The 14,413-nt window shown below is 31.7% G+C and overlaps 1 protein-coding gene across 2 annotated transcripts in view; it reads left to right on the forward strand.

Annotated features, from left to right (window-relative positions):
* LOC129983848 (discoidin domain-containing receptor 2-like) overlaps positions 1–14,413 on the forward strand; it is a 289,666-nt gene that overhangs the window by 245,163 nt on the left and 30,090 nt on the right. For both annotated transcript variants that reach the window (XM_056093508.1, XM_056093507.1), the window contains exons 6-7: positions 9,494–9,673; positions 13,030–13,371. In XM_056093508.1, the coding sequence (XP_055949483.1) occupies positions 9,494–9,673; positions 13,030–13,371 (522 nt within the window). The remainder of the gene's footprint in view (positions 1–9,493; positions 9,674–13,029; positions 13,372–14,413) is intronic.

The raw sequence follows: 14,413 nt of genomic DNA on the forward strand, positions 1-14,413 counted from the left end.
AATTAAATATCTTCGCCAACATGATCCCTAGCTGTGACCAAACTGCTAATGGCGATTCGTGCAAATGACAAACTGGAAAAAAAATCGCATCTTGAGCAAAATAAATAAAATAAAATATTAGGTGCACAACATACTCCTTCTACTTTTTTCCTAATTTTTTGTAACATTAAAAAAAAATATTTTTGTACACAGAAGACTTTCCCCCTTTTTACCGTGGCTACCTTTCCCTGTACCTACATCCCAGCAGTACAAAGGAAAAAACATTAGAGGCTGAATGAAAGATGGCGGCTGCTATTAATTCATGAGGGTAAAAGGAAAAGCTCGGTTGTTGTTTTGTGGCGTTGCGTGAGTATTTTAATGCGTTAAATAATTGGTTCTGAAGATGCGGACCAAGAATTTAAATTAGTTTTGCTTGAGTATGTGTTAAGAAAATTGCACTTCCATTTATTGTAAAGGAGGTAAAGTTTTACATTGTATTGAAGCCGCGTGCTGTGTAATTTTTTGGGCGTCCTTTCTGAAACTTTGAAATATTGGTTTGCTTTTCTACCTGAAAAGCGTTTTGCATACAAGTTCAGCCCCATTATATTTATAAAAGCTTAATTTCGAAACATCACAGAAATGAATGCATCGATCTCGTTTTAGGATATTTGTATGTTTGCCTAGAGAGGATATTTAAGCATCGTTGCAAATTTAAAGTTCTGTCAGAATTCTTTTTTAAATTCTTAACGTTTCATTCTATATTATTGTTTGAGATCCTTTTTTATATGAGTCTTTTTGCGATTATGCTCTAAAATAAAAGTATTTTTAAGAAATGTTCAGGATTTGTATTTTTGTATTGAAAAATATTGCACTTTAAAACAAAATATATTATTTTAATTCCTTCCAAGTTTTTGATACTATTTGGCATCACTAAAATAATTTGCTTTTGATTTCATTTCTGCTCCTAATTAAGGTGGAGATGTTTAATGAAATTTAGATGGTAACATGTCTGAATCCAAATAAATAATGTAAGCAGTTAATCCGAAATAAGTGAATAATTTTAAAAATGAAGCATTTCTTAGCTTTATTTTTGTAGTAGAAAATAATAATTTTAGCCAGAAAAAGGTACGTTAAATATAATTCCTTAGTTCCAGTTTTGAAATGAAAAGTTAAAAGTAAAGTAGTTTGGCAGATTGATATGAGCGAGATAAAACCTGGGACCTTGTGGTTCGCAGTCCAGTAACATGACCATGATACAAAAGCAATTGCTCGGGCAGCGTAGTTGTTAACTGGCTTATAAGCTATTCACGACACTAGTAAACAGGAAAAATAGTACATTAAATATAGAATAATTATATTAGACTTATAGTTGGAATTTGTATGCATGTTTATCTTGAATTTATGGAAGCTTTATCAGACATGTTTGACGAAAGTATTGTGAATTTTTTTATCTAGGTTCCCATAAAATATTGACAAAAAATAGTATGAAATCATATTGTTGCTGATATATCGATTTCGATCCCACATTTTGTAGTCGATTAACTGTAAGGAGATTTAACTAGGACAACGTTTAATTATCTCTTCTTAAATTACATATTTTTTAACAAATATGCAATTAGGAACCTAGTACTATTTTTTGTGTTTCGAATTCATTCGTTTAAATTTTAACTAAACGTGAACAGTTTAGAATTATAACAGTTTGTGCGCAAGATTGAAAAATCTTCTCAAATTGCGCAAATGCCTTTCAATATTGCAATAGATAAATTCGAAACATCCAAAATTTGAGTTTTTTATTATGTATTACGATAATAGTTTCATCTCAAAATATACACGTTGAAGATGGCTCCTAGAGTCTATTTCCTTAAATAATTGAATCTATGTAGATCTTTTACACGGAATTCCAAATATGTTGTCAATTATTCAGAATTTCTTTATTACAAATGAATTATACACAAAGATTTTTAAACAGCACATATTACCTAATATATTTTCACTCGAGGCAAATCTTTTGAATAAAAATATATGGCTTCATTTAACCCTACAGTGCGTGACTTTTTATTTTTTTACAAAAAAATATGTGTTTTGAATAGCTGTATATAATTCTTTAACAAATTTTAAAGTTTTTTCAAGAAATTAAAAAAATTAAAATGTGCCAAATGGTTACATTGTAAATTAAACAAATATTTCAATGACTTAAAAATCACATTATAACAATTCTGAAAAAAAAATAAAAGTGCCTTTTACCTATGTATTTTTTACGATGCAAAAAATAAGCAATTTGATTGTATTTTTAATGATAGAAAGATTCATACAACAGCCGCCCTGGTATTTTCCCCAAGTTTCCAGTTTAAAACTAATTCTAATACCACTATTAAAATCTATAGGTCTTTTCTACAAATTTTTATTAAAAAGCATTTAAATAAGGATTTCCAAACAATTATTCTTACACTTTGGAATAGTCATGTGAAATTTATAAATGGAAATAAAAATATATAGTCAAATGACTGCACGATGCACCGAAGAATTAAACCGTAATTCAGAAAGATCAGGTGATAATTCCTTCCTCGAGTTGAACAAAGAAAAGATCCCTCTGAAAGTCAAAAATACATCTTGACAATCAAAAGCATACATCAAGAGTCGAATGTTTCCCCCACCCCAAGTATTCTTCATCATTCATTATTTCACAAATTAAAATTGTACATCGAAATTTCCAATATACATGTACATACTTATCGACGCCAAGCCTATTCTTACTTTTGAAAGATTAGGGGAATATTTCAGATTAAAAATAATTTTTAAAAAAAATCAACAATACGGAAATTCTATTGAACACACCATTTATCCAACCCATCCTCCCTCAGCCAATTTAATCGGCCCCCCGCGCCACAAATCACCCCAATCCAAACATCTAAGGAATACAGGTAGGCAGAGCAGATAATTGTGCCTTCTTCCGACTAAGTTATTTTTCTTTTGTCAATCCTTAGGCGGAATAACAATTAATTTGCTATTCCCTTACACCCCCTTCGATCTCATCCCCCACCCCAAATAAGACGCTGATTTAGAAAGAAGGGGAAAGAGTTTCGCAAGACAATTTTACCTCTTCCAAGGCGTGGGATTTGGTGGAACTGGGAACAGGTGTTACAGCCGAAGAACCTATTCACCATCCTTGGTAAAGGGGCTTCACCCCTGAACAGTTAGTGGAGGGTGGGTTTGCCAGAAGTTGAAATTATCGCTCAATCTTTAGTTTAGCGCCGAATTTAAGGGCAAAGACTGCTTGGTAAGGTAAGTAACGGGGAGTAGTTGTATTTTAGTTTGCTTCGCTTAAATTTTGGATTGGTTTTAGGGATATAATATTTGTGTCTAGAAACTGGAATAGTAATTAATACCTCAATCTTGTTCGGTAGTGTCCGAGTTAAACAAAAAGTAACTTTTAAGACATCAAAATATTTCTTTGAAGATTTAGATAAGGTTATCCATTTCATTTTAGAATATAATTTGAATAAGGCAGTTGATGACACTCTAATAATTTTTTTTTGTTCACCATAAAATTTTTCTAACTATATGTAATAAATTATTCTAGTTGTATGCATTATTATATTCGCTTTATTATGAATGGTTCTTATAATGATAAAATGAATAAAATAAACCAGACATTAATAATGATTCTTTATATTATTTATTCAATGTTTTGTAAATTTCGTCTAATGGTACAATTTTCATCTAAAGAAGAAGAATTTAAATAATACTATTGCAGATTTCAACTTTTTTTTTATTGATTTCTCTCAGATAATCGGGAAGTATTTGGAAAATTTCTAAATATTTGTCATCTAAATGGATGCTTTTTGATTATTCATTTTTTTAAGATTCAGGAAAAGTTTACGGATCTTCCCAATTTTATTTATACACTTTTATATATTTTGTGAGGCTCAAACAGTTTAAAAATAATTTCTTAGGTGAATGCAAAACCTCGACTTAATGATCGAAGGATCATAAATTACAGATCTCTGTATTAAATTTCATTCATGAAACGTTTTTAAATCGCTAGCTGTTATTTTTGGTGAGGCAGTGTTTATTTAGATATTTTTCCATTAATTTATCTTATCTTAGCTCTAAATTACGAAGTCTTTCTCAAATAGTCACCATACAACCTCGAAACATATATTAATCTAAGTAAACTAATCCAATCGGATATAAGATCTAATAAAACAAACATTGATATTTTTGTTTAATATATTTTCTTGTACATCCATAGCATTTATAATTTTTTATCAAGAGGTTGATGTGATGAAAACAGTCAATGAATTAGACTCTCAGTTATTATTTCTTGACTCAGAACAAATATTTTGTTTTAAGTGAGGACACTTAAAGCTCTTTTCAAATTTCTTCAATTCCAAATTACATAGACCAACTTTATATTTCATATCCAGCATAGGGAGGGCTCAGTGCGGCCAAATCCATTCCCAAAACATGCGAAGATATTATCTTTATGATTCCATATCTCCTTGAAGAAACGTTTCATTTAACCAGCGACACATTGTAAAGCCGTGGCGCACAAAAAGTGATTTCTCTAGACGGATCACCATCTATTTCGACGAATCACCGTTTCACTTTAACCATAACCCGACAATCGCACGTTGAGACCTGCTCGTCGTTCTGGAGTGGACGACTTTCCATAAATTTCGTTTTCCTCAAAAGAGCGCAAGAAACAAAAGAAAAGAGAAAAAATGTTTGCATTATTCTTGGAAAAACGTGATTCAGATTCATCGATGCGGATAAATATTTATGCGGATGAAAAAAAAGGAATGTTTTTGATACCGTTGGAAAAAAGAACGGTGGCTCTTCGTCAAACTAAAATGGATTTGAGCCGCTTATGTAAGCATTTGCAGATTCGTTCGCAGCCAGGCTAGATAGGTTTATTTGCTGAAATCGTTTTCCTACACAAGTTGATTTGAATATTAGTTTGTTTAGGAAAGTAGAATCCAAGGACTTTGATGAAATATGTCTGATGGGACATTGAGATTGAGACATTTGTGTTCCAACTGTCTGGATTTATTTGACAAGGAAAAAAAGATAATGTAATTTTACAAAAAACATGATTCTTTATATCATGCTTGGTTCTGAGAAGAAGTCTAAGTGACACAAGATGTTGCTTTTTGTAACAAATATTATTCAATGTCTTGTCTTTGGCAGATATATTAGATTGTTAAAATTGATTTGAAACCCTTGTTTAGGAACCATACGAGAATGGTAGTAGAATCTCGGCTTTCGAAATGAAAGATTACCCAGTGAAAGTTGAATACTAGCGTGCCGTCTCATTATTACTGCAGGGAAATTTTTGAAAGCTGCTTTTTTGCTTCAGGTGTTAGTCTTCTCAATTACGGTTCAAAATTTAAATGTTCTTTTAGAAAAAAAAAAATTCAAAACGAGACTCAAATAAGGTATCATAGATTTGTTTCATATTTATAAAATTTTAATAAATAATCTTTAGTTCCGAAAAAGTTATTTTTAAAGGCGATGCGAATCTCTAGATCGAATATTGTAGCATGATTAAAACATTATCTTGATTCGCCTTTATTTTATTTTTAAAATTTATTCTTAATTATAGCTACTATTTCGTGAATTTAAGAAAATATATTTCATTTTGTTTGCAATTCGGGAGTTAAAAATCAAATAACTAAAACAATAAACAGTGTTTTGTAAAATGCTTTTCAAAATTTCTTAAAATTACATAAAACAATTGCACGGAAATAAAATTTGTGTAATGAAAAAGTTTATTTTTGAATTTTTATATCACGTAAAAATATTTATAAATAATGTGCTCCGATGTTATTAAGTAGGAACCTTAATATTTTGTTTAGTTGTTAATTAAGAATTTTAAGAAATACCATGCATTTAAGAAGTAACTCTGAGCCAGATTTCAGAGCTATAGGCCCAACAGTTTACCCTGCTGATCTTTTTGATGGATTTTCTTTTTGTCATGCATTTAACATATAGCTTGTAAGCCTACGAAGATAGTCATGCTAAATTATATAAACTAACCCAGTGAGTGTGTAAATACATTCATTGTAATGTTAAATATACATATTAATAAATAATGGAAATGAGTTTATTAGCCATTCATTTGAATTGATGTTAGAGAAAAAAAGTGATCTGATCGATGCCTGCGAAATCTTGATGTGTGCTGATGAAAGAGGTATGAATATTAAAATTGTTACACACACACACACACACACACACACACAGAGAGAGAGAGAGAGAGAGAGAGAGAGAATTAAAATATATTAAATATTCACACACCGATATTTTTCTTTAATATAGATTTATAGCAAGTATATTTAAATATACAAGATTCTTCCTAAAATAGACCTCTGAGCTCTCAGAAATGGGATATACTGTAATTAAAGAAACAAAACCAATCATATCTATACATAATTATTAATAATATTAAATATCTATGCCTGAATTCCTTTTCTAATATACATTGGGTATGTTATAATTAAACATTATGGATCTATTGGCTTACATTATTAATAAAAGATATTATACTTCCCGAATAGACTCCATTATGATAGTACTGCTTGTAGAAAGATTTTGATTTCATTGTGCTTTTACATTGCAAATTTTGGAACTGAGTAGTTAAATTGCTTTTGGCGGCATGTTTGGCAGAAACCCCTCAACACTAGCCTCCCACTTTCAGCAACCCCCAACACCTTCATTACACGGCGAAATGAAAAGACGAACTACTGCAGAAAAGCCCCACGTTTCAACGGTAGGGCTTCCAAGACGTTCTCAATCACTTGCGCCTCCACCCTCCTGGTATACAAAAGGGGTCTGTCGCCCCTCTTTGTCCTCAGTTGGCTATTTTCCCACCAAAAAGAGGGATTTGGTGCGAGAGAAAACTTTCCCCGCCGTCTACGAAAACTGCATTGTAATACATTTTCCAAAGGGGGAGGGGAAACATGTGGGCGGTACAATCAGTGGACCAAAAACATTCTCGCATTTTTTTCCCCTTGACGTTTGATGGATGTTTGTCTCAAACCCCGTGTCATTTTCATATTTATTATTTCCAGAGGCTGTGTTCTTAAGAAATTTTACAAATCGAACCTATGTGGATTGCGTTGTGGGATGGGAAAAAACAGACATTGTTGAAAGTAAAGCGCTTGGGTAAATAGGATTCTAAGAAAACCAATTTGGATTTCAAATAATCTTCAAAGACGTGATATTACCGCTATCTTTGTTTGTAGTGCCAATCAATCTCATTTTTTTCCGTGGATTTTTTTTAATGCTAGAGAAAGAGGAGATTTTTTGGTGGGTTTTTTTGTTGTTGTTGTCTTTGCCGTTTGTAAGGTAATGACAGTCATTGTGCTTCTTTCTACCGAAGGTTTTGTTGTTATTTGGTGTTTTCGAGACATATTACGTAATCATCGGATGTAGGGAAATCTGTCATTGAAGCTTTGCGTGTTTCGGAAACAAAATGCTTCTGTTTGCAATATTTGGTATATTTTGATACTTATTAAATGGAACAAAAGAGCAATCTATTGCTGCTTAAATTTTCTGCCATTTAATCATGAGATGAAAGTTTTCGGGGAAAAATCTCTACCGTTTTTAATTTTTAAGTAACAATTTTTTAACTCTCTTAAGAAGCAATACTATTCATTAATAGTACTTCTAACACAATGCTTTTCATTCTTAAATGGAAAATTTTCTACTTAAAAATATTTTTAAGTAAAGCGATTAATTTCTCATCGAATACAATTACAGTTAATTTGTTTTTTCCATGAAAGAAGAATTTTATTGAAGAATTTTATTGAAATGAGACATTGCCTTACGCTTCCTTGAAGATCCAGTTGTCCAATTGTCCAGTCGTTAGTTTACCACATCCAATCACAAATTACGCGTTAAAATTTCTCTTACCAGAAATTAATTGCCTCAAAGTAGTTTTTTTTTCTTTGTAGCAGATCACCTTCATTTTTTATTCTTAACTGAGCCGATTAATGATTGATTAAACTAGAAAATCATAACATATCGATGACGCAACTTAAAAAAGCAAGGACCCCAAAAGTTGTTTTTTGAGTTAAACACATTTTGAATTGTCAGTAAGCTTCTCAGTAACATCTCGGATTATTTAACTTATGAATTCAAATCACAGTTATTAAAAAAATGACTTTTCCTCTATGCTTGGCCTATTCTTTTTTTTATTATTTTTTACCCTTGATTTTAAATCACTCTGCATATATTATTTCGCATCTGTAATATTGTTTCCCTGCCAAATTAGTGTTATGGTAAGAAAGAGAGATTTACAGCGATTTGAAAAAACAATACTGTATAGATTCCAGGTCACCGATGTATATGATAATAGATAGTTAATATTCTGCAATTTGATCATGATGTATTTAAACATAATTAAATCTTACACACGAATAATGAACATTCCGAATAATGATAGTTAAATGATTCATTAAAATGATAATTGTCGAATTTCATTTTTTTAAACATTTTCTTAAGTGCCATAGAAATAAATCGAAATTACATCCTTAACAGATTATATGCCTGATCATAACTTTCTACGTAGGTTCAATTCGGATTGTTAATGAGATATAATAGTTTAAACCGGCGGGGTTAGTCTCCCCAAAACTTTCTCGCATACTCTCTGATAAACTTGTCATGCCAGAGAACGCCTTACATGGCATTGCCGAACAATTATGAATTACTAACTTTTAGCACGAATTTAACTTTTTGACTGAATTTATCGTGTCATCTTTTTCGAGTTATTGGACGATTAATCCCTGGCATGCGTTAATAGTATCCAAAATTCGAATTTGGATTTTAAACACGTTTTTCTCAACCGATTGAAACAAAAAATATTGTCATAAATATATCATATAATATCATATCAAAAAATGTCATATATAAGTCACAAAATCCCATACCAAATTTGATATATTTAAGTCATTGTGTCTTTGAATCATCGCGTTTACATATTTTTGAAAGTACACACCGACAGACAATAAACCCTTATTAGATTTGGTCAAAATTTGACAGTCTACATTACAGATGTTAAATCTGTGTACCGAAATTTATCTATCTGGCTCTCTTCGTTTTGAAATTATCGTGTTAACTTATATTCGATCAGTCAGACAGACAAATTTCCTCTGAACAGATTTTACTGAAAATGTGATAGAAATCTTCAAATTTGATGTGAAGACCAAATGTATACCAAATTTCAACGGTCTAGCTCAAAGCGTTTTTGAGTTATCTTTATCACAGATTGACAGACAGACTGAGTTCGAAAAATGTGTTTTTCGAACTCAGGGTCGTTTGAATCGTAGAAATTCGTCAAAATCTCAAGTTCGAATTTTTGGATGATTACTGCATTTCTCTATACTATATTTACAAGAAAGTAAAAATCAATTCCTTTCTTGCTTATAAACAGGCATTTCTTTAACTGAATTATTATGATGACCATAAGTGAATTTTTTAAAAACTGATGAGTAATGTCTGCTTTTTTTTCCAGATGGTTTGCTGTCCTATTCCATGCCTCAAGGTGAGAGGAGGGGCGTCGAGGTTGATCTTTCCGACCGAACTTACGACGGCATCAAAGACGACAGCTACTTGCATGGTGGGCTCGGACAACTAACCGACGGCGTGGTCGGGGAGGATAACTTCAAGCAGGACGTGTCCGGCATGGGAAGAGGTGATTCTTTTCAACCGCACCCCTACTCTAATTCGATTATAACTACTGCCCCTTCCCCATCTGTAAAACCAAGGGAACTAGGTTTCGACCGACTTTTCCAATCGCTGTACCATGGAATCGACAATTCAAGATGATTTTATTGAGACGGTCTGTTTCTGATTTAAAGAATTGTAGCTACCTTTTCGGATATTCGTTTATTTGTCCTTTCTGAATCTGAAGAAAAAATTCTGTAGTGTCAATTTTCCAAAACTCAACAGTTTTTTTTAATTGAATAATTTCACTAATGTTCTTTCTCTATTTTATTTATATCACTTGCTGAGAATCATACTGATAAAATCTCAAAATATATAATGTTTTTTCAAGAAAAAAAAATTCTGTATTCTTTATGTCGTTCTCTAGAAGAAAGGAGTTTAGATATCTTTTTGCCTCTTTAGTACTTGATAAAGGATTAAGTATAATTTGGTGGTTTTAGTTCAACAATTGATTTATTTTTCCGCTTAGCGGCATATAAGTTTCTCAATTATTTTATCGCATGTATTAATTATCTATTTATAAAGAATAGCCAGGTTTATCCTATGTAACTACGAGAAGTTAATTTTAATTGCACCAAACCAAATCATTAATTTAACAATACTTTAATTCAAAAAGTGAGGAAATCAAAAATATCTTGCTGATTCTGTTCAACTCTTTACTTAACATTATTTCTTTAATTTCTGATTAAATCATCCATTAGGCTAAAATAAGTTTTTAAGTTTATAATTAATCTGCCTTTTTTTTAGTAGGAAAAAAAAAACTTTCTATGATAAACTTTATCCTCTTCTTCCCAAAAAAATTTAATAAAAAAAATTATTTAAAAAAAGTCATTATTTAAAAAAAGTTATTCCGAAATGCTTTGTTTAAAATTATTTCATTCCAATAAATTAGTCAAACTCATTGGACCATTATTGACTCTTATCTATATTATATTATCATCTAAGATCAAATAAGTACAATCTGAATGCAACTGATAAAATCTGACGATTATTAAAACCAGATAACACCGGGTGGAAAAGACTAAGATATCACATCAAAATTCTGAATAATATTGTAATGAGAATCGTCTCAAAAATGTAGCGATCTCAATAAAATGGGTGTTATCTTTGAGTACCATAAAGGGTTAGAGATCTTCACTCTATCTCCAGAGAAAGAATTTAGACATACAGTTTCTTTCAAAACGGAAATCGATAATATCTCAAATTTCTTTTCTTAGAATTATGAGGGATTTTTTCAATACCGTTCGCTATGTTTGATTAAAGATATTCCCAATGTCATTTAAATTCTACATCGATTTCATTATCATGTAAGTTAGGCTTTTTTTCTTTTCTTCTAAATCCTTTTTGGATATCAAGAAAAGTGTTACAGATACAGTTATTACAATCAATCGAATATGTTATGCAGTTTCTTTTTAATATTTAAAAAGAACACATCATTCGTCTTTCGTTTCGGTTTATATATTTCGTTCTCTGTATACTATTAATCCTTTAGCTACTAGCATCAAAAAGAAGAGACAGGTGCTTATTATTTCATCATAATTGATTGACCAAATAGCTCAATGCATTAATGGATTATAAATTAAAACAAGGTGTTTTTTTGTGTTTTTTTCACAGAACAATATCTTACTTAAAAAGTAGAAATATGGCAAAAAAGCCTAGACAAATTTTTCAAATATACCATAAACAAATAATAAGCATTTCACTTTCAAGAAAGGGTTTCCCTTTACTTCCCCCATTCAATTCAATTTCTTAAAAAATAGTATTATATTTAGATAGTAAGAAGTTTGAATTTTGATGGTAGGTTTTCTGTAAACTCTGTTAGTGAATGAGTTATGGTTATTGCTGTTTTAAGGAATTCTCTGCTATAAATATAATTAAAAATGTACTGGTAAATCCGTTTGCTTAGGAAGTTATGTATACTACCTATTTATTTAGTTATATTAACATCACATTTCGAAAAAAAGGGGGATATTTTGGGAAGAACCGCATAATTTTCAATCAGTCTGACAACGAGGACGCATCTGGACCAGCAATGTCTTTCCAAATTTGGTTGGAGGACATCTTGCTGAGACAGATTTAATACACACCAAACCTACTTGCATGGCAGGTGCGATCGAATTTGTAATCCTCATTCCGATGTCAAGATCTTACCACCAGATTACCGCAATCCATGTTTTCTGCCCTTCTTGAAGTTATTAAGATGATATTGTCGCGTATGTTCTTTAGTGTGGAACTCAGTGACCCACACAAGAAGTAGAGCCAAACCAATTTATTAACTCAACTCTGAACTTAGAGACTGACAGATCTTCTGCTTTTATATTAGCAGGGAAAGTTCCAGAACACTTTTCTGGAGACAGTAAGAAAAGTCCAGAACACTTATCTGGTAAACTAAAGAAGTGTCCAGAATCTTCTGGAACATGAAATAAAGGAAAACATAAAATCAAGGAATTAAATATTTACACAGACTGTGAATCGCAATGTATCTAGCGGGATTCGAACTTAGGATCTCTTGATTAAGAGACCAATGCTATGACCATTCAGCCATAGAGAGTCGACTGCCTCTTTTCAATATGATATCTTTCAGCTATATCTTTTTGATTGTGCATGTTGACAATATTTTTAAAAAGTTACCAGACTTTCTTTGAAAGTAAATGTATTTGTATGAATTGCATTTTTTATATTGTTAAGAATTTGTAATATTGTTTCCCAGCGAGTTAGTCTCATAGTACGAAAGAATGATGTACAGATATCTTTTATGGATTTCGAATGGGTACTAAATGAATAATCCTCAACCTTGACGAAAGTGATGACAAAAAATGAAAGTTTTCTGAAAATATGCCACTCATGGAAACTTCTCTATTAGAAACCAATATCCTTCTTGAAAATTTTATACCCTATCACGGATGAATCCTATTTTATATTAGCTTATGTTCACATTCGCATCAATTTTCTCTTTGGAGTGTCGATTGTAGAGTGAGCTTTCTAGCTGTTTACGCGGAGCTGCTCTCTATTTAAGGATTAGCTGTCTACTTTTGTTGTCGGTACCTGTAAGTTCTGTCTTCTTTGTACGTTTCAACTGCGTACGCTCAACTTTTTATTACTTACATTTCACATTTTACGAGGAATCGGAAAGCATCGTTATCCGTTCTTGTTGGAATTTTTGCACCATATACCCGCCGAATAAACATAACAAAATACCTGTATTTTGAATAATAACAATGTGTTTATAATATGTTTATAATTTGAGTGAATTTAAGTGAATATGCGTATAACCTATGTATCATATATATATATATATATATATATATTCATTTCCTTTTTCAGGTTACGAATGGGTTGGATGGAAGAATGACTCCTCTTATTCCAGATCAGTCGAAATTATTTTCGAGTTCGATCAAGTTCGAAATTTTACTGCCGCCTACTTCTACTGTAATAATATGCATACGAAAGAAGTTCAGGTGTTCTCTTCAGCCAAAATTTGGTTCAGCATTGGAGGGAAGCATTTCAATGAACCACCGGTCAACTTCTCCTATATGCCGGATCCTTTCTTCGAGAATGGCAGAAATGTCACAATACACCTCTATCAGAGGGTCGGAAAATTTGTCAAGGTGGAGCTAGCTTTCGCGTCGAAGTGGATGTTGATCAGTGAGGTGGCTTTTAATTCAGGTAAGATCTTAATCAAATAATTTTTTGCCGTTTTTGTTGTTATTGTGATTAATCCCAGATAATATAGTTTTACTAGATTATTTCTATGAACCCAAAAACTTTTAAAAAAGTCTAGATCTTTATAATGCCCGTTTTTGTTCAAATCTAAACATTGAAGAATGTGGTAGGGGGATGTTTAGTCACCACATCAAGTCATTACGGAAAGATTTTTTGACCGTGCTGGAAACTAAGCGCATGATACAACATATCAGGAGAGAGTTGCTTAAGTAAAATCAGGAGAGTTGATGCATGATGTTGCATATCAGGAGAGTCAGAAAGCTTACTCTTGAACTGACCATTGCTTTCGTTATCTTAAAAATTTTACTAATATCATTGATTTTATATTTCAACATGTGATTGGTTCAATTCAGCCAAGGTTGGCTCTTGTACCAAGAAACACCAAACAAACTACTCTTGAATTGAAAAGGCTCATCAGAGTCTCTACCAAAGTTTGGTGATTGGTACCAACCTTTCTAAACCTTGGTTGGAAACCGTTTTAGTTGGTTCAATAAAGATTGGTACCAACCTTTTCCTTTGGGTAGAGCTTTCCAAATCTTGTTTATTTTCATTTTTTTAAAATCAAGGAGTTTCCAATGTAAGAGAATGCTTTGTCTTCCTGCATGGTCTCATCAAAAGCAGTCTTTGTGGAGACATTAGCTAGCTTTTACTGCTATTCAGTTTCAGTGTGATGGGATTCGTTGAAAATAAATAGTGTCGAAAGGCCAGCGGAAGCTGCCATTTTTGTTTTGGTAAAGTCTTTAATTAGAGCAAATAATACATAAAAAGGACCTTATTTCAATGTACTATGGTTTCCTTTTTACTTTCTCTTGTACTAAGCATACAAAGAGAAAGCATTGTTCTATCTCACAATTTTGATGAATTTCCATTCCATCCTGAATTCAAAATATCATTTTTGGAATTATGTCTATTTTACCTTTCTCTGGACACAATAGCTGTAAAGAGGAAGGATGTAAACGAATGAAATCTAGTATTGTCTTGTCTT

Source organism: Argiope bruennichi, chromosome 9, assembly GCF_947563725.1.
Source record: "Argiope bruennichi chromosome 9, qqArgBrue1.1, whole genome shotgun sequence".
Taxonomy (NCBI): Eukaryota; Metazoa; Arthropoda; class Arachnida; order Araneae; family Araneidae; genus Argiope; species Argiope bruennichi.